This window comes from Punica granatum, chromosome 5 (assembly GCF_007655135.1).
Source record: "Punica granatum isolate Tunisia-2019 chromosome 5, ASM765513v2, whole genome shotgun sequence".
Classification (NCBI taxonomy): Eukaryota; Viridiplantae; Streptophyta; class Magnoliopsida; order Myrtales; family Lythraceae; genus Punica; species Punica granatum.
Window position 1 is genome coordinate 1,671,900 of NC_045131.1, and position 24,809 is coordinate 1,696,708.

At 38.0% G+C, this 24,809-nt stretch overlaps 5 protein-coding genes across 6 annotated transcripts; 3 read left to right on the forward strand and 2 right to left on the reverse strand.

Annotated features, from left to right (window-relative positions):
• Window positions 1-177: 177 nt before the first annotated feature.
• On the reverse strand, window positions 178-1,068 carry LOC116207795 (putative B3 domain-containing protein At2g27410). Its single transcript, XM_031540889.1, has one exon. It carries the CDS (start codon window positions 1,066-1,068, stop codon window positions 178-180), a length of 891 nt encoding a protein of 296 aa, XP_031396749.1.
• A 2,687-nt stretch (window positions 1,069-3,755) lies between these two features.
• Window positions 3,756-4,421, forward strand: LOC116207796. Its single transcript, XM_031540890.1, has 2 exons — window positions 3,756-3,764; window positions 3,942-4,421. The coding sequence occupies exons 1-2, from the start codon at window positions 3,756-3,758 to the stop codon at window positions 4,419-4,421; spliced, it is 489 nt and encodes a 162-aa protein (XP_031396750.1).
• Window positions 4,422-5,193: 772 nt separating this feature from the next.
• Window positions 5,194-6,273, reverse strand: LOC116207797 (B3 domain-containing protein At2g31720-like). The gene has a single exon (XM_031540892.1). It carries the CDS (start codon window positions 6,271-6,273, stop codon window positions 5,194-5,196), a length of 1,080 nt encoding a protein of 359 aa, XP_031396752.1.
• Window positions 6,274-7,561: 1,288 nt separating this feature from the next.
• On the forward strand, window positions 7,562-15,103 carry LOC116207801 (protein VASP homolog). The gene is made up of 2 exons (XM_031540896.1): window positions 7,562-7,697; window positions 14,841-15,103. The coding sequence occupies exons 1-2, from the start codon at window positions 7,562-7,564 to the stop codon at window positions 15,101-15,103; spliced, it is 399 nt and encodes a 132-aa protein (XP_031396756.1).
• A 7,433-nt stretch (window positions 15,104-22,536) lies between these two features.
• LOC116208565 (actin-depolymerizing factor 2) lies at window positions 22,537-24,519 on the forward strand. Of its 2 annotated transcripts, none has more exons than XM_031542075.1 (3): window positions 22,537-22,699; window positions 23,624-23,889; window positions 23,979-24,519. In XM_031542075.1, exons 1-3 carry the CDS (start codon window positions 22,697-22,699, stop codon window positions 24,127-24,129), a joined length of 420 nt encoding a protein of 139 aa, XP_031397935.1. In that variant the 5' UTR covers window positions 22,537-22,696; the 3' UTR covers window positions 24,130-24,519. The 2 variants fall into 2 exon arrangements, with proteins under 2 accessions (XP_031397935.1, XP_031397934.1); XM_031542074.1 differs by lacking the exon at window positions 22,537-22,699 and adding an exon at window positions 23,391-23,497.
• Window positions 24,520-24,809: the final 290 nt, after the last annotated feature.

The following is a 24,809-nucleotide window of genomic DNA, read 5'->3' on the forward strand; positions in this document are numbered from 1 at the left end:
CAAGTTTTCTGGTGGAAATTATAAGTTTTCTCGATTGAGTACGTCATGAGATGGTTCGATGCGTTTTACAGAATGGTCGAGGTGACTCGACGATGACACGGTTGCTTATATAGAATCGTTGAGGTGACTAGATCTTGTATAGAGTTGTCGCTTGCTGGTGGCTGGTTTATTTCCCCCTCAGTCATCTCCTGCTTCCTCCGGCTCAGAAGCTCTTTCGACAACGACAATGGCCATGTAAAGTTCCTCCCCGACTCTGAATGACCAAATCTGAACCTCATCGCCTTCGTGTAAGTTGTTATCTTCCACAAAATCGGTCCAAACCCTCGTGGTCAGCACGTAGACGTTAGATTTCTTCCCGCATCCCTTTTTCGACTCCCACTTCCTTAAGCTTAGCGTGTGGCGATGGCGTGATGGGCCTATTGCCTGAACTGGAATACCGCTATGGCGTGATGGGCCATTTGCCTGAACTGGCATACCGCTCTGGTTACCTTCAATAGCCGGATTCGATTGCAGTGTTGCCAACTCCTCGTCGTTCAGGAACGCGAGGGACGTGATATGCTTCTTGGGCAGCGACAGGCGGCTGTAATGCTTTGTCACATCAGTCTCGGTCAGCACCTTCTGGCACACGGGGCCGATGTCGCTCCCTCCAAGTTCGCGCTCGATCCAGCCCCTCAAGTCTTGAGGCATGTCCTTGGGATGGAAGAGCAGAGGGCCTTCTTGCTTCGGCTTCCTTGGTGGCCTCGGGTGCTTCGGTCCCCTCTCCTCTTGAGGTCTATTCCTCACTGTTGCAGGGTCCCGACTAAGCTCATGACCCTGAGAGGATTCGATCTCGCTCAAAGCCATTGTTCTCTCCATCTTCTTCTTAATGTTATACTTTTTGTACGCAACATGACCGACAAGCACGAGCATGTCGAACTTGGTCATGCCCTCCCACCAGTGCCCCCTCATATCTTCGGAACAGAGAAGGTCATCCTCCTCGACCTTCTCATCCGTCGTTCTCGCGGAAGTACTCGAGGACGAGATCTTCCTCTCTTTTTCCTTCCTTCCTCGATTCTCTTCTTCCGCCATTCCTCGATTTGTCTGGAGTTCGCACTAATTCTATAAGGTAGATTAATTTTTCCAGGTTATTTATCGCACCATGTTGCATTTAATTTGTAGCCCATGATATCAAAACAGAAATATCTTTTTAAAATTTTAAAAGTCAAGTCATCTGACTGCGATATCACATTCTCGTTTTAAATGGAGATAGCACGAGCTATAGCACGAAAACCCGACTCGAGATATTGCCATCTCTTATTTATTTTGTGAGATATATATATTTCCTAATCCATTATTCATAATAAACGAAATGTCCAAGCATCGGTTGAATTCGATATATCATTACTTGTTTTGAGGAAAAAAAATATTACATATTGGATTACTGTATAATCATAAACAAATTTTATTTGATTTATTGTCTTTTTATTTGGGCCGCCATTATGGGCCGGATCTAATACGTTGTCCAATAGATTGGTGTGGGCGCTCATTATTCTTCAGCCTTCATCAGTAAAATCCCCGTAATATATGGAGATCGGGAAACATTTGCCCCTCGACTTTATTTAAGAATAAACGATTTATAGTTTATAACGTCGTACATTAACCTTGTCGATAAATCCTTGTTTCTCGTCAAACAGTGGGACGGGCAGTTTATAGATAATATTTTATCTCGTAACAAATTATCGAGTCTCGAGCGATAGAATAATTACATTATTAATTAATTTAAGATCAACATAAGTCGGCATTAAGCTTGTATCGCTCTTATGCCAGATCATTTTATCTCGGTTTCACTTACAGCTTTCCTCTTCAAGGCATTCGAGCGAGATCGTGCTTTTCGGTCTTCTCCATTTGGATGTTTGAATATTTAGCTAACTTGTTCACATTAGCATTGAATCTTCAACATCGTCAAAAGCCTTTTGAAATTATTAGGCCATATAAGAATGAGGATGGCAGAGTAATTTCTGATTATATTTTGCCTTAATCAGCAAAATTCGACTATATACCTTGTGATCCAGTGACATCAATTAGAATTTGATGAATGTTTATGGTTGGCCAACTCTTGTTACTTGTTACTGGCTCGGGGTCACTCTTCGTATGATGAAATGTACGGAGCATGGATTAGCGTACCATCCCTAAAATATAAATGGACTGCATCAATTTGATGGTCGATATTTGCTCGTATGGAAGGACAGAAAAACCCGATCTTCATACGGCATTTTCCGGCACTACAAAATAGGTCCCGCACACAAATGCTCATCAAAACAGCATTATAACCGGTGATTATTCAAGCTCCTGCCGGGTCATTGGACTAACAAAAAATGCTCAAGAAATCGTCTGATGAAATATCTCTGTGCTTACCGAAAAGAAATTATATCTCAGAGTGAAGTGCAAGCTTCCACTTATTAGAGTATTCGCTTGTTTTATATGAATTTATGCTCTCAAAATTTTTTTTCCCTCTTTTCCGGTTAGGTACGAGGCCTACGGGTTAAAAAGGGATAAGGGAGCTGGAAACAAAGAGGGACGAGGAGCTATAGGTGAAATCTCGATCTCAAGTAGAAAAGTATATGTCAAAACATAATTATTTATTATTAATAAAAATTATTGTATAGTACATCCAGTTGTTTTATTTTATAGATATAAAGAATGGATTGACAATCAAAGCTTTCTTATGTCGGGATCCACGCGCGATCTAAGGCAATGTGCGGTACAAGTTACCTTAATATTTCTAGGAACTCCTTGTCGCAGTAGCACTATCTTTCGAGCAGTCATCAATTGATATCGAGTACATAACACTGCTCAATAAGATTCTTTCCAAATCGAGTTTTATGAGATATGACATTTTTCCCCCTTTTACTTCGCAATTTTTTTAGTTATATGTGTATGTGGAACTTTCTCGAACTACGGTGAAATTAAAAAACGAGAAAAATCATTAAATTCTCAGGGCTAAGCATAAAATTAATTCATAATATGCTGAGTATACATGATTCTATAATTGGTAGGTGAATTTCATATCTATATCAAGCCATGTAATAATTCTCGTAATCACGGCCTTATATAAGGATGGCCCTCGATGACCTGACCAATTAATTAAAAAAAGAAAAGAAAAGAGGAGGAGCTGACCAGTCCAGTTCTCCAGAAGATGACACCTTCTCTTCATCATTTTCCCAATTAATTTCCTTTTTTTTTCTTTTTTTTTTTTGGCTGAAGAAGCCATTTCCGAATCACTTTTTTTCATATGAACATTATTTGCCGCTCTAGCGGAGCTTGTGATATATATGAGGAGGATTATAGAATTACTACCAAGCCAACATCGTTGTATATGGTTTCACAAGGAAAAATTTGTGGTATGTAAAGCACATGGTACGGAGTGCAGCAGTGATGGAACACTTGTGTTGGAGTGATCATGACTCTGTCCTTCCTCTTCTCTTTCTCCTCCCTCCTCTCTCTCCCCGGCTGGACGAGCGAGGGAGGGAAGTTAATATGTACTCTTCTTTTTAAGATAAGTGGGATGACTAGCAAGCACCGGTTGGAGAAGCAACCTTTACTTTGCCACAAAGGTTGCTTTCTTTAATTTGATTTTAGTTTCTACTGATTTACAAAAATCCAGACAGATTTCAACGTTATTCCATTTTCTGGATGAACTAAAGTCTTGCCTGCTTAAGTTTTCTTATAAAGTAATGTGGCTATGCATTCTAGCCTCCATAGACATTTGTTAAAAAATGGAGCTGGTGACCTTATTCATTTAATGCTGTGATGGTGATGAAGCTAAACGAAGGAAAAAAATATATATATATATTTGTCTGTTCCTCGATCACTACTTTAAATTCTCTGAAGCTTGTTCTTGTTGTTCATCAGGCCACAGCAAGCTTATTCTGTTTTGCGTTATCTTGCTTTACCTCTTGCAGGCACCTTTAAAGCTCGTCTCTGCCATGAAAGGTAGCCGTGAGAAACTAGGGGCAGCTCAGAGAAAGCTGAAGGTAACATGGGCTCCCGATGTTTATGACCCACCTCCGACATCAGTGTCTCATGTCGTGAGAAGGGGCACGAAGCAGCAAAAGCTGTCCAGGAAAGACAAGAGAGGCCACAAGGGAAAGGACTTCTCACGAGGCAGGGGGAGCAAGGACTCTTCGAATGGGGCTGCTGGGAAGGATAAGAAGAAAAAGAAGAAGAAGCAATTTGGCCAAACCCCTTCAAGCTCCAGTACTAGCTATATATTGCTAGATGCTAGTAGTAGTGTATTGGATCCCAAGCCAGATCAGGTGGAGAACTTGGATATGGGCATTCTGGACACCTCCTGTGGGAGCAGCTTCTTGAAAATATCTTTGACTAAGCCAAATTACCCAGTTGCAGAAGCACTGAGACAGCCCTCTCCAACCAGTACCTAGGCCAGCTTCCCAGGTGATGTATATAAATAATATTATCGACGGTTTTCTGTTTCATGACTGATGTTCTGGGAATTATGCAAGTCCGCTTGAGCTTGTTACTGTTTGTGTTGGTGTCTTGACCTTTAATGTTCGGGACAACCTTACAATGCTAAAATGTTTCGGAAAATTATTGTTCTTGGATGTATATATATAATGCTGTCAGACTGTGTTGGGTTCGATCGCTGATGGTCATAGAATCATGCAAATATCCTTGAGCTTGTTACCGGTTGTTTTGGAGTCTTAACCTAAATTATAAGAGCTGTATACATAGGAGATATTGTCTTGGAGCTGGAAGCGTAATGTTTTCTATTGAATATATCCTAGGAGGGCTGACTGAATTTTTATATAGAAAAACATAGCGTGAGCATTGACAATGGCTTTAGAGGTATACAAGCCTTGAGATATATAATCAATAGCATAAATAAAAAGGCTGCAGTGAACAATCTGAAAAGGAAAAGAACATGATCAAATGTAGCATGAAATTGATCAACTAAAACCCTAAATATCAATAATTCAAGTTAAATTTCTATCCCATTCCCACAATTCCATTAAATCAAACCTACATGACCTAAATATCATAAAGGAATCATACAACTCAAGGACCATCAGAAAAGAAAAAATGACCTATGAAGTATAGTGGTACTGTGATTTAGTAAAGTTGGGAAGGGTATTAGTTGTTGGCTAATACATTACACCGTTGCTCGACTTTCGGTCTTGGTTCCAGCTGATTGCCTTAAGTATTACCTCCTTCCTCAGGCAGTGTTGACCTTCTCACAACAACTATGGCCATGTAAAGTTCCTCCCCGACTCTGAACGACCAAACCTGGACTACATCGCCTTCTTTCAAATTGTTATCCTCCACAAAATCGGTCCAAACCCCTGTGGTCAGCACGTACATGATAGATACCTTCCCATTTTTCTTTTTCATGTGCCATCTCCTGAAGCTCAGTTCGTGCCTATGGCGTGATGGTCCTATAACCTGAACTGGAATACCTCTCTTTTCAATGTCACCTTTCGTGGCCGGCAACTTGACTATTTCCATCTCCTCTTCCCTTAGGAAATTGAGGGATGAGATATTCTTCTCAGATAGCAACAGGCGCTTGTAATATTTTGCCACGTCACTGCTGGTGAGCTCTTTCTGGCAGACGGGGGTAATGTTGGTCCCTCTTTGCTCGCGCTCGATCCAGTCCTTCCATTCTCGAGGCATTTCCACGGGATCAAAGGGTGTAGGCCCTTCTTCCTTTGGTTTTTTTAGTGGCCTTGGCTGCTTGAGCCTCCCCGCCATAGGTCTCTTCTTCCCTCTTGTCGAACTTTCTCCGACTTTCTTGACCTTGCCAGAAGCTTGGATTCCCAAGGGCTGCTCCAGTTTTGTTGAGGACTCTCCGACCTCATGACAGCTGTGAGGGCCAAAAGGAACCTCGACTCTCAGAGACCTCGGCCTCTGCCCTTGCCAGTGAGGAAGAACAAAGGGTTTGGGGACTTGGCTCTTCTGGTATGCAGATTCCTCATCCTTGTGGGACCTCACCCGCTCTGGCTTCTCGACGGGACGACAGGTTCCAAAGGGCATCTCTCTTTGCTCATCAAAGCGAGGGGTTTGAACAGTCCTCCATGGAACCCCAAGCGGTTCGGCGACCAGCTTCTTGCTTCCGACTTCGACCGCGTGCAGTAATGTTTCCATCTTGGTCATGTTCTCGTGTCCACGCCCTATCATATCTTCCAAGCAGGGTGCTGCCTTGTCGGACTCCCCATTCATTTGGCCGCAACGATCCACTAGGTTCTTCGTCTCCTTGTCTTGCTCCATTTCATCTGCCATTGTTGCGTGAATCTGCTGATGGTCTGCCCTTTCCCACCAATTTCAGGTTTTGATCCTCTCTAAAGTCTGCACTCTCTCTACTTAGCGTTGTCAGATGATCAACCATGGACAGACGGCTGTTGCATTTATAAGAGGATATAGATAGATCCTGATATAACAGTTTAACTAGTTGTCTCATCTTTCAAGAGAGGAGAGATTCTGAATATTTAGTCGTCTTATCTTCAAGGGACAGGAGATAAAATTTAGGAAAAATTGTAGCGGTAGAAGATCGGAAATGCTCTCTATCTTCAAGGGACAAGAGATTCATAATATTTAGGAGAAATTGTAGCGGTATGAGATCGAAAATGCAATCGAGCCTGCAGGTATTGTAATGAGATAACTTAGTTTGAAATAGGAAATCCTTCTATAAATGATATCATAGTATCTTTGCCAACCAAAAAATTATTTTTATGAGAGATATTCCCTAATTTATAGTACTTATTAGTTATTATCGTGATTTGCTCTTGGAAAAAGAGAAAAAGAAAAAAGGAAAAAGAAGGATTGTAGCGTTTTATGTAAATAAAATTGCAAGGTAACACGGACCGAACAAAAAAAAAAAAGAAAAGGAGAAAATACTGTAATCCTTGGTTTTATTTTGATTTGTAGCGTGGCTTGTGCTCCGACATCTTGATTATGATCTACTCCTCTTCTTTTTCTTTTTTTTTTTCAATACAATCTTATTTCTATTCCTGTAAAAAATGAACCAGATTATTTTGAGTTCTCAAAAGAAGCCCAACCAAAATCACACGCTGCCTCTGCTGCTCTGTCTCCTGTCTCCTTCTTCTTCCCTCAGCTCAGCAGTCAGTTCCCTCTCTACATGAATTCCTCTGCTATCTTTATCTCCTTCACCTACTGTCTCTCCCTCACTCTATTTCTTGTACCGAAGAACAATTATATATTATCCTCGAGGCGCAGTTGATTGTATAATGATGTTAATTTGGTAGAAAAGCATGAAGAAAACAAAATCTGAAACGAGGGTAATCATTGAGTTCGACTATATACCTTGTGATTGAGTCACATCAATTAGTATTTGATTAATGTTTATGGTTGGCCAACTCCTGTTACTGGCTCGGGGTCACTCTTCGCATGATGAAAAGTACGGAGCACGGATTAGTGTACCATCCTTAAAAATATAGATGGGCTACATCAATTTGATGGTCGATATTTGCTCGTATCCAAGGACAGAAAAACCCGATCTTCGTACTGCATTTTCCTGATCCTAATTTCTGTTCTCTTGCCAGCAGGCAATATGGAGATGGACACGCAGGTCATGAATGATGCCCGGCTTTCAGCAGCTAGTGTGGAAGAGATAGTCCCAGACTCTCAAGTTGCCATTCATGCGCAACAAGCAGCTTCGAGTCCCGAAGTGTCTACGGATTTGGTTGGTAATGACGTCCACATGCAGGACTTGAGCTCTTAGTGAGTTCACCTCTAATCACCAGATTTATTATGCGTCTTATAAGCTGGAATCGCTGCGATGCTGGTGACCAGCGCAGAAGGTTTATCCAGAACGCTAAGGAGTTAATTAGATCTCAGCAACCAGACATCTTTGCGGTCAGGGTGAGCCAATAATTAGCCAATAGCATGATTGATAACAGAAGATACCAAATATATTGGATGCCTAATTTTCATTTACGAAACATTCCTAAGCCAAAAGTCGGTCATTGGCAGCACTTATTCTCATGTTCATAATGAAAATTCTTCTTTTGAACAGTGTAAATAGATCATGAAAAGGACCAACCGAGCCTTCCAACAAAGGTTAAGCTTGGATTAGATCAAACGTGCAATATTTACGGACAGGTCAATGGTCGCATTATTCTCAATTGTATCTATGAAAAGAGTTGTGTCTAAAGAAACAAATGACTTTAGAAAAAAAAATCTATGCATGTCAACTTCTCTTTCCCATCCCTCTCATTCCCTATTTTTTTTGCTTTTCGATTACAAAGGACGCTTAAGGCCTAATATAATAAAAAATAAATCTTAAATAATTAATAAATGGACACGAGTTATCCCACTAGGTATCGAATCTGTGACTTTTAAGTTAACATGTGATGATGTGTGTCACTGCGCTATATTTCCTTTTGAACTATTCCCTATCTTTTCTCCACTTTCTCCCAACTTTTGACGTGTGCTTCCTAATCTCTCTTCCATCGCACAAAGATGATTTTGTTCTTTCATAATCTAATTAAAGCTAATTTCATTCTTATATCTACGTGATTTTTTAGTATAATTCTCGCGAGTACGTTACTCTAGTATAGCTATGTCCCCATAAGCAAGAGCGAGATGTGTTATTTATAAAAAAAAATCCAGACGTATCATATATATAATATAGTAAGTCAATGAGCCAGTACTATGATAGAAAAGATACCAAACATAATTAGATGCCTAAATTTTGAAACGACCATTTCCTAAGTCAAAACCAAGTAATTGGCCCTTATTTTCATGAACGGAAGTAGAGTTCTTCTGAATGGTTCAGAAGAGATTGAAGAAAGGACCAACCAATCACAAGCCTTCCGTTATTACAAGTGAAACTTAGATTAAATCCGACGTGCAATATTCAATATTGACCAACTGGGGTAACAAGCACAATCTTCTCAATTATGTTCATTAGGAGGAGTTGTATCAAAACAAACAAGAAGAAACTAGAGAAAATAAATTTGCGCATATCATGAACTAAACGATTCTTTGCAATATCCGCAATACAGTCTTCTTGACGATTGTAATATTCACCAAGTGAGACCTCCAAACATTACTGCTCCATTTCTCAATCTAACTCTACCAAATTCTAGTCAAGCAAGCCGTGCTTAATCACGATAATGATCCGGTCACGAGTGAATAATTAAGTCCTCGACTTATTTCATCATATCGTTGGAAAGCCCAAACACAGGATATATAGTAGTCAATGCTCATGTTCTAGCTATGCGGGCGGAATCTAATCTTATTATGTCATCTAAGATCATGTATATGAAATATAAGAAAATGGTGCTCGAGGATGGAAAGGAGATAATAAATTGATGGAGTCTGCGCCCGAGTCTAGACAGCTCAATAGCACCACTGAGCGTAACTGAACCCATGAGTTTCGATGATTGATGACTTATGTTTGCAATTTGCGTCGCCAATCGTCCTGCATGTGTATTCAATGGGAATCACAGGTGATGGGCCTGGCCCAATATTGAGCGAAGATGCTCCTGGGTATGGGCTTCACAACACATAGGCCCAGCTAATCTTTTCAGGCCCGGCCCAAGCGGCCCAATTCAAGCTTCCTGGCACTAGTGCGTGTTAATGTTATGCACACTGAACAGATGATTCCTTTCCAAGCGAATTTGAGTTATACTAAAAATATAATTGAAGAGCTTGATATTAGGCAATGCCAAAAGAAGTATGAAAAACGATAAGACATCCGTCTCTAATCATATTGTACACCATCATTCACCGACTAGTATTGGCCATTTAATTTTTACGCGTATAGACAATAAAGAGATAAGAAGAGAGCATAAGAGAAAAGTAATATGGTAGTCAAACATGTTTCGAGCAATCACTTGCTTTATATGGATTATATACTCTCTTTTTCCCGGCTACATGATAGGCCTCCTGGCGAAATAGTGGTAGGGGAAGCCAAATAAAGAGGGATCAATTCTAGGTGAAAGAGTATATATAACGGATTTATATTGCACTAACATGGTTACTGATTCAAGTAGTGACTCTTATTCTCCTTAACTAAAGTTTTAGATTTGAGTTTTGTGAATAAAAAAAAATGGACTGAGAGAGCTTTATCCTTAGAGGGTCAATCTAGCTCGAGTTGGAAGAGAAACCGTTTTTTGACTTTCAATTTCCAATAATTACCAAGGTAGATAATATCTAAAATTTTAGGACCATACTATGATCAAAACAAAATTAAGAACAAATTAGCCAATTCAAATGCATAATTCCATGTTTCTCTCTCACACTCTACTTTTCTCTCCTTAATCCTCTCTCTGGCTCTCTCCTTTAAACGGCTTCTTTGCTAATTTTGCAATATTATAGTTCATTTTTTTCCCTCTATATTCTATTTCATTTCCATTCTCATACATTTTAACTAATAAGTTCGGCGTATTATCATATGAAGACAAATTGCAATTGTATTTTCGGGACAAATCTCACAGATAGAGGATGTTATTGGCAAATTAAAAAAGAGTGCACCATTAATACATAAAACTCGATAATTGATACTTCATACAAATCTGCGTATAGCGAGGGAATAAAATTTAGTAGTAATTTATTATAAAAATGGTTTTATCATACATCCTGTTATATTATAGGTGTAAGAAAGGATTTTTTTTTTTATAGGTAAGATATATAAGAATGGATTGATATAATCGAAGCTAAGCAGATGAATTTAATATTCCTTATATCAGGATCCACGTGGAATCTAAGGCAATGTAACCTTCAAGTGACCTATTACACTGCGTTTGGTTTCGAAATTAAAGTAATTGTGATTTTGATTATGAAAAATGACAAAAATGACAAATGAGATGAGATCATAAATTTGACTTGGGAAATATGTGTTTTTGTTGTATAGTGTGTTGAGTTAAAATTAAAATTAAAATTTTTATTGTATAGTGTGTTGAGTTAAAATTAAAGTTAAAATTTTGAAATTTTAATTTTGAATTCAAACGGAGCCTCATATTTCAGGGAGCTCATTTTTACAGTATGCACCATTTTTCAAGAATGTTATCAATTGATATCGAGTAAAAATACTGCAAAGTAAAAATATTTTCAACTCGAGTTTTACGAGATATGGCATTTTTTTCCTTTTTCCTTCACAATTTTTTAGTTATGTGCGTCCGTGGAACTTTCTCCAGCTACGTACGGTGAAATTTAAAATGAAAAAAAAATCTTTAAATTCTCAGGACTAAGCACAAGTTTCATAGTATGCTGATAATACATTATTCTATAATTGGTAACAGAATTTTAAATCTATATCAAGCCATGTAAATAATTCGCACAATTTCCACTGAAAAAATAATTCACACAATCACGGCCTTAGATCTGACCACTGACCAGTCCACTTTCTTCTAGAGATGACAACCTTCTTTTCATCGTTTTCCCAATTCACTTGTTCTTTTTTTCCTTCTTTTGGCTGAAGAAGATATTCGCTCTTTCTTTCATATGAACATTGGCCTAATTCACTTGATACATCCTCTGAAATCAAAGACTCTTTTTTTTTCCCTAATAAGTGCAATTTCATTAGTGCTTGAAGGATCGGGATATATAGAGCACAAGTCATGGATATATAGTGCAATCTCATTAAGACTTTATTATATTATATATATTGCCATTTTGAAAATTCAAGTTATAGCAGAGCTTGCGATATTGTCGCATATGCTTTGACAGGGCAAAATTTGTGGTATGTAAAGCATATAGTACGGAATGCAACAGTGATGAAGCACTTGTGTTGGAGTGATCATGACTCTGGTCTTCCATTTCTCCCCTTCCCTCCTCTCTCTCCCCGACTGGACGAGAGAGAGAGAGAGAGAGAGAGAGAGAGAATGGTTTCAACTTATTATATATCTAGCGGAGCTTATGATATATATGATGAGTATTACATAATTAGTATCAAGCCAACATCGTCGTATGGTTTGATAGGGCAAAATTTGTGGCATGTAAAGCATATAGTATGGAGTGCAGTAGCGATGGAGCACTTTTGTTGGAGTGATCATGAATATGACCTTTCTCTTCTCCTTATCCTCTTTCCTCTCTCTCTTCGACTGGACGCGAAAGAGAGAGAGAGAGAGAGAGAATGGTTTCGACTTAATATATATCTAGCGGAGCTTGTGATATATATGAGGAGTATTATATAATTACTACCAGGTCAACATCTTCGTATGTTGTTTTTGATAGGCAAAATTTGTGGTATGTAAAGCACATAGTACGGAGTGCAGCAGTGATGGAGCACTTGTGTTGGAGTGATCATGACTTTGGCCTTCCTCTTCTCCTTCTCCTCTCCCCTCGGCTGGATGCGAGAGAGAGAGAGAGAGAGAATGGTTTCAACTTAATATATACTCTTTTTTTTCATTTTGCAAGGGAGCATTTCCAAATAAAATGAAAAAAAAAAACACGTGTTAAGTTGAAACCATTAACTTTGCTTTCGCATAGAAAACGCTTTATATAATAGCGTCAAATTATCGGCCATAGATACGATATATCGATGTATAGATTATGAATTCTATATACTCGCAAGAAAGCATATAAATGTACCATATTATGTGTTGCATTTTTTATTGTATAAAATTTTGAAGTATTATTCGATTGTTTTAATCCTAGAGTTATAATTCAACTACATGAAAGTCCCATTTGCACGCACGGACAAGAGTCGATGCAAGTATGTCGAAACTATTGATGACCGCTTTTATAATAGATTTATAGATAAAATTAAATATTTGTGACTATTTTATCAGAGATTCATTCGCGATTATTTTAATAAAGATTCGTCGCTTAAAAAGTTGATTTATATATTTTTGTATTTCTGACGACATTTTTGTTAAAATTTATCTCATTTTAATCATGACTTGGTTATAATTATTTTGTTGTTCTCATTCAACTTATGATATTTTACAAATTAATTAATGATCAATTGGATATACATTTTTGTGTCTTCAACAAAAATTAGTGTGATGGGACTCTATATGTACAATTGGTAAATTTTTTTCCTTAAAATTATATAAAAATAATTTTTTGACTTCTATAACTACAAAATCTTCGGACTTTCATGAGTATTATGACAATGAGACGCCCTCTATCACATTGTGATTTATGATAATTTCAGAATCCCTTAACGATGGTATATTAAGTGACATCGTATGATAAACTTCGCTAATAATTATATAGTTGTATAGAGACCCATGGCCTTAGTCCAATTTAACTCTATTGAACTCAAGCCCGAGGCAAGCAACTGAATCACCATGACATTTGGCTCAAGGCTCTCTCTCTCTTTTTTCTTTTTTCTTTTTCTTTTTGGTAACCCGGGGTGTTCAGGTTTCGTCCGATTAATCCTCGGCGATCTGTGAACTCCCGGCGACGCACTGAACGGGTAACCACGCCAAAGGCTCTTCAGTGGCTCTAAAGGGATTGGAGCTCGGAATCGAGTGAATACTTTAATTTCTCCTTAAGCACTAAGCCAAACCCCTTGGAATTACATTCGGCTCAAGGCTCATTTGTGTTATCAAACAATACTAAATCTCTGAGTTTGTCGATTGTATGGATGTAGCAATTGTCTATGCAACGTCCACTCCACAAATCAGTAGCCCTCAATTACCGCAGAATCGAATCTAAGATAATAAATTGAAATCTAATCTATTTTGGTAACACCATGAATCTTTTTATCTTAATTAAAATTAAAAGATAACGCTATATAGTATCCTCAAAGTTGATGCTGTTCCCGTTCAAAATCTGCCGAGTCCATTCGACGTTGCCATTCCCAACGGGTCAACTCAACAAATACAATGGGGGGGCGTAGTTTGAAAATACATTCTTAGCCCAATGCGTGATGCATAATTACATTTTAGATCCATCCTTATTTTATCTACATGCCAATGGTTTAATAGGGTTTGGATTATAAAAGAGCTTGGCTACATTGACACTCGCTCTCAATCCGAAATTGCAAGCATCCAAATGAAAACCTAAATTTACCACTTTAATGTAATGTCGTTCTCAATAGGTCCACTCTCCTTCTGGTTAAAGCATGTGATCTATAATTAATGTCGTCTTAACTCTGTAAAAAATATATATATATAAAATCCATTTTAACGAATCGTCAGCGTTAAGAAAGGCCCATCTAATCGGACAAACAACATGATCAATGACCCACGTGGATATTCCATATCTAGAAAGGATTAACCATCGATTAGATTAAAAATCATTTTTAGCTAGCTAGTAATTCCCGCAGTAACCCACGAGAATAATAATTGAACTTCAGACCCAGCTGGACAAATAACCGAACGAGCGATCGATCGACATGGCTGTCTCCTTTTAACTTTTTACTCTCTTATGATCCGGCCAGCATGAACTAGAATTCCCATATTAATGTCATCTCTGTTACAGTAAAACATATCGTAAGTACCTAATAACGAAGACCATTCTTTTGCATTTTTTAAAGCGCTTTCCCACCCAATTCAAACGGGACAATAATGCTGTAACAAACTTCCCATATAAATCGAGATGAGAGAGGGTGATTACCTACCAAAATAATAATTGGGTTAAAATTTAAGGAATACATTAAATTACTGGGACACTGTGGACGAAAGAAAACAGGTAAAACGAAGGGCATTCCCGTCATTTGAACCGTCTCCTTCTTCCTCCCCATTCCTCCATTTCATTCACGCACTTCCCATAAATGGCGGAGGAGAGAGGGACCGTCCCCACCTAACCCTTCCCCCCTCCCCTTCTCCCTATTTATAAACAGTCAACCCCCCTCCCTCGTAAAACCCAACACTCTCTCTCTCTCTCTCTGTCTAAGCTTTCTCTAATCTTCTTTTCTGTTCCTCGCTCAGTTCAGCTTCAGCTCGGCGAAATGTCTCAGAGAGGGGGCCGCCACCAGCGGAGGCCGTCGCAGACGGTGTTCTTCTCAGTGGACTTTGCAGCCGAGGAGGCAGCAGCCACAGCCGCCGAGCAGCGGCCCGCCCCACCCACCACGCCGCCTGTGCCCCCATCCGCGAAGGCTCAGGCGCCTACCCCTCCACCGCCCGCGGCTCCGGCGCCTGCTTCGGCTGGGGCTGCTGGCAGTGAGAGCAAGGGCGGCGCCGCCGCCAATTAGGAGTAGAAGGAGGAGGAGCTGGGGATTCTTGGGTGGGGAGAAAGAATTGATGTTAGTTTCCGTTACCGTTAAAGTTAGTTAATGAGAGAAATGGTCAAAGAAGAACATTGTTGTCGTTTGTCTTTAGCTTCTTAATTTACCGTTCATCGGCAGGGCAGCTCCTGTCGGAATCAAGAAATCAACTGTATTGAGTTGAAAGAAGTCCAGTTAGTTCATCCTCAGTGCTCTCTCTCTCCCCCTCTCGACCGTTGATTGCTGGTTCGTGATTTACTTTTTTTTTTTTTAAGATAAATTTAGCGCGATTGAAACCGATCAGATTAATCGATCGACCATTGGATCGATCATCATAATAGTTGCTTGCAATCGATCCAACGGCGATCAGCTTGCCTTTAAGATCTAATTAAGATTCATAAAATTTATTATGTTTGTCCAAATCATCGGAGAAAAATTGTAATGTTTTGCTGATTGAATTACACTTACATAGATTTCATACATATCTTACGAATATAATGACACGTTAGTAGTCCTTGTTTGATTCTTTGACAGATATAATAATAAGTTAATTGTGTAGTTCATTGGACGTATGAATTTCTTTTTCCTTTTTGATTTAAATTAAAGATGATATATCTATATTGGTCGTGATATGCGTACGTTACGAGCTATGTTCAGCTTTCTAGATAACTGAATAGGTAAGCAGATGAATGAGGGAGAATAAAGATTTAAAAGACTCTCCTCGGCATGTACTTGTAGTTTGTAAAGGAGATTGGGATCAAAAGACCTCTATAAGGATTATAATCTCTTATTTATTGCTCTCCCTCGTTGAGGATAACGTATATTCGATAATTTGATTTATTTTCTTTATTGTTCCATCTTGCTCGTCATAACAAAGAGTGAGCTTCTGTCATATTTTGTACGTAAAGTGCATGTGCTTCCACCTTTTGTGGAATGAATTCCACGTGTATATTGGTAAGTACATTCCCTATTGCTATGTACTTCTTTTTTTCCCCAATTAAGAGCTATAGACACTGTATATATAAGTGTGTGTGTTTGTGCTTGGATATTGCCACAGCTCGATCCGGTATATTGTACATTGACCATTGTGATGGTAGAATGTCGTATCCAACAAGGGTGACTGTGTTATATATATATAAGTAATTGTACATAAATTATATTGTAGTCCTCATAATGTGACGATATCACATATATATTCCTAATACCTCCTTCAATTTGTTGGGGACTTTGCTACTGACAGATTGCTACGTTGAGACTGAAATAACGAAAGTGATACATTCTTAGTTAGCAAGTCTGCAACTTGGGATGATGTGGGGACATATCGAACAAGAAATTTTTCATGTGTCGATCGCTCTCTAATGAAACTATAGTCAACCACATTGTGCTTATTGCGATCATGCTGGATAGGATTCGCGGCGAGATAAGTAGCACTGATATTGTCACAACATGCTATGATTAGACTCGGTGAGTGGTTGCCAATGTCTTGTAGAAGCTGACATAGCCAAGGTGTTTTAGCCATAGCATACGTTAGTACTCGATATTCAGCCTCTGTCAAGTTACGTGATACAGTGGGTTATTTTCTGGATCTCCAAGAGATCAGATTCGAGCCCACAAAGACCGCATAACCTGTCATTGAATGACGACTATTCGGACACTCAACCCAGTTAGCATTTGTATATGCAATGATCTGAAAGTCGGCAGACCTGCGAAGTTGAATAGCACAAGAGGATGCACCACAAAGGTATCGCAGTATCCTCTTAACAGCCTATCATTGTGTAGTTCACGGAGCATGCATAAACTAACTCACTAGATTCACTGCAAAATATATATCTAGTCTAGTAATAGTAACATATTGCAAAGCACCTACCACACTTTTGTACTTGGAAGGATCCTAAAGAGGATCACCATCTATCAGAGACAAATTACTTCTAGACGGTAGTGATATCTTAACTGCAAAAGCTCTGTCGAGGCCGAAACAAAGCAGAACATCCTGTATATATTTATTATGAGAGAGAAATAATGTGTTTGCAGTTTGAGTGGCCTGAATACCCAAAAAATAATGAAGAGTACTAAGGTATTTCATTGCAAACTCTCTCGAGAGAAGAGTGATGAATTTGCGAATAAGGAGTTATGAGCCACTTGTGAGGATAAAATCATCAACATAGAGAAGTAGAAGAATAGTATGAGATCTCTGATGATAAATGAAGAGAGAGATATCAACTGGACTTGAATGAAAACCCCGAGAGTGTATAAAGAACTGAATTGAGTGAACTAGGCCCTGGGTGCCTGTTTTAACCCATATAGGGATTTGTGCATGCGACAAACATGCTTAGGAAACTGAGGATGGAAAAATCCTGGAGGTTGATGCATGTAGACCTCCTCATTGCGGTAACCATGAAGAAATGCATTCTTAACATCTAATTGATGAATGGGCCACATTGATGAGTGAGCAATGGATAAAACAAATCGAACGGTGGACAATTTGACAACTAGACTAAAGTTTCGTGGACATCTATTCCAAGTTATTGAGTGAACCCCTTGGCAACAAGATGAGCCTTGTAACGTTCAAAGGAACAGTCAACCTGATACTTCTGTATTTCCAGGAGTTTCCAACCATATTCATATTAGTATTCCGAGGAAATAGACTCCATGTGATTATGAAGCAGAGCATTAAACTCTTCAGCCATGGCTGGTGCCTATTTGGATCCTTCACTGCCTGAGAATAGGTTGTCGGTTCGATTAAGGAGACCAAAGAGGTGGCAAGTAACAATAATTTTTTAATTGGCTTGAATATGTTGGATTTAGACCGAGTCACCATGGGATGATTATGATGAGGAATAGGTAGGGAAGGAGACAGATTGAACGAAGATGGAGAGCTACTGCTCTCAGCCAAGGAATGTGGTAGATCAGTGGAATTGGAAGTCGGGCCAGAGCATATCGGGTTAGAGCCGAGGGATCCGGCTTGTATTGAGTTAGACCGAGATGATGACCGAATAGGTAAGGAGGGTGGTTGGACAGGATCAGTTGAGGCTGGATAATTTGGAGTGTTGGATGGGCTTCAAGAAGATTTTCAAAAATGGTTGCAAAAAGCCAAGAATGGATGGACTCATCGACACGATACCAATTCAGAAATGAAGGATCCGTAGGAGAGGGATAGGGAATATCAAGATTGATATGATCGAAGAGATTATGAGACTTGATGAATGTAGAGAAGAGAGACTTCCGGATGAGATAATTCCTATTGTTCAGTTGAATAGGGATGACATTAGCAATATTTGGAGCCGAGATAGGACCAGTTGCGGGTGTTCTGTGTTGAAGCGACAGGGGCAATCGCAGGTGGAACCGATGAGGATGGGGGAAGAGCAGTCGGGGAGTGAGATGTTTGCTGATCAGTGGGATCAACTGTGATGTTGGGAGGGGTTTGTTGGTCTGAGGGGTCCATATGAGTGATGAGAGTATGAGGGTTACAGATGACGACAGGGAATGGAGAAAGGTGATTTTAGGTATTAGCCTATTTTTGGCTCTGATACTATATGATTGTATAATGTCATACCTAACAAGGGTGACTTTGTTGTGTGTATATATAGAGAAGCAATTGTACATAAATTACACTGTAGTCGTCGTAATGTGAAAATATCACATATATATCTCTAATAACCACTACATATACTAACTCCTAGCTTATATATACTCTTATTGAATATAAGATTTTCTCAAAATTATCTTGCAACATGTAGGTGCATGTGTAGGTTTCTATACCGTTTTGGGCTTCATCTTCACGCTAATCAACGTGATATTGAATAAATACTTCTTTGGATTTTTAATTTAAAGACGCACCACCATATGTAAATCCACCCAAAACCAGCATAAAAGTTATATTTAGTTGAAACTCAGCTTTAATAACATTACTAGCAAAACTCCCCGCCCTTTGCGGTGGAGAATAATTTGTTTTTATCATAACAATATCAACTCCACAATAATAATTAATAATGAAAAAGTTAGCCAATGACATATATCATAAATTAATATGCTACTTAACAATTAAATCAACGATAGTCAACAAAATTTATAGAGTAATTAATATTATTTGAAATATCACGTTATTTTAGAAAATTTCTTTGAATTATTATTATAAATATCTTAATTTAAGATTTTCCAAAAAAAAAACCTAATTTGGATACATTTATATATATTTACTAACAAAAAAAGTTGTTAGATTAGATTCCTTTTTTCCTTTGGTGGACTCCTCAGTATTTTTTTAATGTGGTTAAATCTCTTAAAAATTAGACATAACTAAATTTATAGTTCAATATGAAATTCTCTTTGTTGACATTTAAAAAGTGTCATTAATTAAAAAAGTAACTTATTTAAAACCATAAGATTTTAAAGCAGGAACCTATTACCCTTTTAGGAATATTAAATTATTAAAATCTATCCACCTAATCTTTATTTTTTAATATATATATATATATATATAACATTTTCTTTTTCTAATAAATTAAAGCAATATATTTCTTTCATTCTTAGAATGACATATGCAGCATAGGAGAATTCCCTTGTTACTCTCCTTTAACCAAATATATAGATTATTTTACTCATAGCATCTTTTTACACCCCATTCAGAATCAACTATATATATTGTTCGGAACATTGATGGATATAATTAAAATGAGTTGAATGATATTTTTTTGCCTAAAATCAATAATATTGTTTGAAATGCATTTTAGAATGGAGTAATTCTTTTACAAACGAATCTGATAACTAAAATTAAACTTGTAATAACAATTTGAATTGAACTCTCACCAAATCTTGTTGATTTTGACCCAATTTCAAATCCAACATAAATCTAGTATTTTTAATCTAATTCTTGAATATTTTGTAATTCAAACAATAGAGTTCAATTGAATTGTAATTCAAAACAATAGAGTTCAATTGAATTATACTCAAATGAATGGAATATGCAAAATTCTTGCATATAGGTTATTCCAAACGGAGTGTTAATTACACTATGGTAATAATATTATATAATCATTTTTCACGAGACTCTGTTCTTCTTTTTTTTTTTTTGCTTTAACAGGATATATTTGCTGTACATTTTCCTTTAATCATGACGGCGAAGCAAGGTTTAGTAGAAATTGCAATGCTGTCAGAATTTCCATTTTGATAGGTATAATTTATTCAGAAGTTTACATGGTTTCCTTCTTCTTTTTCTTTTTTTCCCCTTTTTTGATTTATCTTCTTTTATATTGGGTTTCTCGGCATACAAATAATAATCTATATAAATATTATAAATGTTTTTCGGTGTTCATTCAAAGGCTTTTCGCATAAATCACAATCATAATTGCATGTGCACAACATGTGGCTATCCTTTATTTTTTGGTGAAGCGCACATCACTGGAAAAATAAATAAATGAGTTGGATTATAGTGATATAAATCAAACTGATAAATAAATGAGTTGGATCATAGTGATATAAATCAAACTGATATGTTGCCGATTCGATGAAATTTTTGGTATTCCTTTATTTGTATTTTCTGATGTTTTATTAGACTTATGTATATCTCTTATTTAATAGTAAATAAGAAAAAATTCTTTGACAATATTAATGCAAGGTCTTGGATCAGTTGACCCAACTAATGCTATATCTTTCTTCTTCGCACAATTAATGAATGGGTGCCTTTTCATATTAATATTAATAGTCATAAAATCGACAGACGCATATTCAACCAATTGATTGACACATATTCTATTAGTTCTTAGCATTTCGACATCTACCTCGAGTAAAAAAGAAGAAAATTAACAACATAAAATTATTCTATGACAAACAAATTTTCAAATCAATATTGTTTGGAGAAATTCTCGTTTGAACAAATTGATTAATTGACAAAAAAAAGAGGCTTTTTTGTGTGTACAAACATCTTTTTTTTGATAAATTACAGGCCGAACTTTAAATTAGATAAATGAAACTAAAGGTTATAAGAAAGAGACACGAAAATCCGGACAAATCACCGTAGGGCAACAAATCTTTCAAAAAATGTAGAGTATATCGACACGATTAACTTTTTTGACTTTGCAGCGGATCTTTATTTTTCGAAATTTGACATAGCACTCACGAATATATATTGTAATTATTTCTTTTACCAAACCCAGTAAATAGCCAGAAGGTCCACCAAAACTTCATAGTACTTTTTTTTTTCCATGTTATAAAAAATAGCAGGAAAATTAAAAAGAGAATGTGTGAAAAGAAATGGAGTTGCGTTGGATTGACGCGGAGGAAAAAGAAAGAAAAGAAGGGGGAGGGGACAATCCCAATGGACCCAATTTCCGGTGTCGCGACTTTGGCCCCTCAAATAGTAATTAAAAATCAAATAATTTGAGAAAAATGGAACGGAAAATGCAATTTTTTTTTGAGAAATTTGAAAATTTTAATTAATCTAATTAATGCAGATTTAATCCAATGTGCTAATAATGTCAACGACCAGCAAAAGTATCTCCAAGCCGACAGCTGTTTGGCTGTCTTAAGCCGAGCGCCAGCTCCATCAATCGGATCCTCATTTGGTAATTAGTCCTTTCCAAAGCATACTAATCACATTCTAACCACAAGGTTTGACTGCTAGAGAATAATATTTACTTCGATTTTTCACTACATTAATATTGGTTATTTCTTCACGCATGGAGAAACTAACAACCTATTTAACCTCGATCTCGGAGAATCAAGAGTATCAAATTCACACTATTAAATTGGTTTATTTTAGGAATTTTGAAACTACTAAAGAAAAATAATATCATCATATTTTTCACTTGCTTATAACTTGGAATAACAATTTATGATAATGTGGTAGTTTGAAATATAAGTTTCTATATAATGGTATTCCATGAACTTAAAAAAAAGTAGTTATGGTACTTTCATTGCGTAGTCCATAAAAACCAAGTAATAAACTAAAGAATTATGTTATTTTGTTAGAATTGATTTCACTTTCCAACATTAGAAATTGAAATGAATAACATGAAGTCAGTTTATCCAATTTAATTTTTCTTATTGAAGACTTGATAATTTATGTGGATTGGCAAATTCCATACTCCGTAAGTACATCTTGGAAGATCTGATTTCGTGATTATTATTATTCTACTTTTATAAGAATACAATACATGCTACTGAAAATTTTTTGGTGTTTTTTTTTTTCGGTAGAAATTTTTTGTGATTATTTTAATGTCTATATAAACGCGGTCAAAGCCAGTCTCCGAGAGGATCAAGCCGAGCCCGACCACCGTGTAAGAAAAGCGCACTGTACATCTCCCTATTATACGCAACGTGGCAGGGAACGATTGGTCCAGGTCACAGGACGCGCCTCTATTATGTGCAATCGCAATCAGGCTATAACTCCTCCTCACAGAGCCACCATATAAGAGGGTCCTCCTTACCGTGTTAGAAGATCGAGCCCCCTGTCGTTGGAGAGAGAGAGAGAGAGAGAGAGAGAGAGAGAGAGAGAGAGAGAGAATTCCGAGAACTCGCCCCTATATCTTCTCCTCCGTCTTCGTCGCCGCCGATCATTTCCGTTAGCGGAGGTCTTTCAACTCAACGATGGTCAGTGCCTTCTGATCTCAAGTCAATTGTGCTGCGTCAGGAATTCGATCGCGCTTTCTTTACTGCTTTGCTTTCTTTACTGGTGGAATGGACTCTTTTGATCTGCTGCCGATTTGCTCTTGCTGTGTCTATTTCTCTCGGGATATGAGTTTTGCGTGTAGTCTTAGCTCGGTGGTTGCTGATTTCGCGCGGTGTTAGCTGGCGGATCGTCGATTTTTGCGGATTTTGACTGATGAGTTTTAGCACAATGTTACCGGACAAGCTTCGCCAGTGGCTATCGTGGTTAGATTCGAGCTAATTTCTTATTGATTGTGCGGTAAAACATTTTCCGCGTGAAGGACTAAGGCGGATCTGCCCTTTCGAATACTGTTCTAGGGCTTTTTAGCATTGTTTTCTGAGAGTTAATTGTAAGGTTATCGTTTTCGTTTGATTCCTGTTTTCTCTAGTTTTAGTGTCTGATAATGCAGCGGTGGAGATGTCGCTGTCATCTGTATGTTTGAGAACATATGGATCTGGTTTGTATGAGCTCTCTTTTATTGCATCCATAGATGAAGGTTTTATCATGCGAGATTTCGAGAAATGGATGCCTGACAAGAATCTTTGCGCTTTATTGTCTGATCTGATCGTGAAGCTTCGTCTGCTGGGATCCTGCTAATGAGAATTATCTTTCCCGCTGCTGTTAGAGATACAGAATCAAGAGGACACTAAGTTTATCCTTGTGTCTCATGGAAGGCATAACTATGTGGAGTAAAACACTGCCTGCCAATGCTGATTCACGATTTTGATATCTTGTATTATGTATGGTGGCCAATTTTCCTCTTAGTCCTTCTGTGTAGAAGGAGCATCTTTGAACCATCTTATCATAACAGTCTAGTGTGTCGGAATTGCTTCGGGTTTCTCACTCTTACATGCTTACCTTCACAGGCAAACGCTGCATCTGGTATGGCTGTCCATGATGACTGCAAATTAAAGTTCTTGGAGCTGAAGGCCAAGAGGACTTACCGGTATATAGTGTTCAAGATTGAAGAGAAGCAGAAGCAAGTCATTGTGGAGAAGGTTGGTGAGCCGTCGCAAAGCTACGAGGATTTTGCAGCCAGTCTTCCTGCTGATGAGTGTCGCTATGCTGTTTACGACTTTGACTTTGTCACTGAGGAGAACTGCCAGAAGAGTAGAATTTTCTTCATTGCATGGTCTGCTATCAGTTTTCAATGACCCCCAACCTTTTGGCATATTGTTGTTGACCATCCGTATTTAATTTCCTTTCACCATCTTCGTGAAGGTCTCCCGATACATCAAGGGTGAGGAGCAAGATGATTTACGCAAGCTCCAAAGATAGATTCAAGAGAGAGCTTGATGGGATTCAGGTGGAGCTGCAGGCAACCGATCCAACTGAAATGGGTCTTGATGTTTTCCGGAGCCGAGCCAACTGAATGTCTATGGTGGCTATACAGTAGCAGCCTTCTCGGGTTCTGTTCTTTTCAGTGAAATGTTTATACTTTAGTGGTGTGGTGGGTTTTGGTAGATATGATATCAAGTTCCAAGTCTCACCATGCTAATTTGCTTTCTTCATCCTGGACAACATCCATGGTTATCCAGTCCATTGCGTCGATTGTCTTGAGTGGCTTCTTGTAGTCTTACGTCTACAAGTTAATATGTAACTGTTTGTGGAGGTAGATGACTTCCCTAGTTGATTCCAGACCTTTCTATTTTTTTTGTATTTCCTCCTTTCACTTGGATTTCTGAGGATGATGCTATATGACTTTCGGGTTGGTGATTGAATACTGATATTTACGGACATGTGAGTATTCTTTGTCCTCTTATTTTACTCTTGTACTCTGATGGGTTTGCTTGTAGCAGTTATCGTTGTGATTCATTGGAGTGAGTTCCCATGTAGAATGGCCAGTACGAGCTGACATTGTTTCATATAGCGAGTCAGTGGGCAAATTTCAAGTTTCAGATAGTCATTGTTAAGATCTGATAATACTCGGACATGTTGCGACTGTGTTTTGTTGATTCCGAAGTATAGTATGCCTCTCTCTCGAGAATTGATCCCTTCAGAGTTGGATCAAAGCCTGTTTTTTCTGTCGCTGTGATTGGTTTACATGATGTG

Excerpts from the sequence above, each read along its gene's own strand:
- LOC116207797 (XM_031540892.1), bottom strand. The coding sequence starts at position 6,273 with ATGGCAGATGAAATGGAGCAAGACAAGGAGACGAAGAACCTAGTGGAT.
- LOC116208565 (XM_031542074.1), top strand. The coding sequence starts at position 23,465 with ATGCTGATTCACGATTTTGATATCTTGTATTAT. Across the intron at positions 23,498-23,623 it reads ATTTTGATATCTTGTATTAT|GCAAACGCTGCATCTGGTAT; the intron begins GTATGGTGGCCA and ends TTACCTTCACAG. Across the intron at positions 23,890-23,978 it reads AGAATTTTCTTCATTGCATG|GTCTCCCGATACATCAAGGG; the intron begins GTCTGCTATCAG and ends ATCTTCGTGAAG.
- LOC116207801 (XM_031540896.1), top strand. The coding sequence starts at position 7,562 with ATGGAGATGGACACGCAGGTCATGAATGATGCCCGGCTTTCAGCAGCT. Across the intron at positions 7,698-14,840 it reads AGTGTCTACGGATTTGGTTG|TTCAGCTTCAGCTCGGCGAA; the intron begins GTAATGACGTCC and ends TTCCTCGCTCAG.
- LOC116207795 (XM_031540889.1), bottom strand. The coding sequence starts at position 1,068 with ATGGCGGAAGAAGAGAATCGAGGAAGGAAGGAAAAAGAGAGGAAGATC.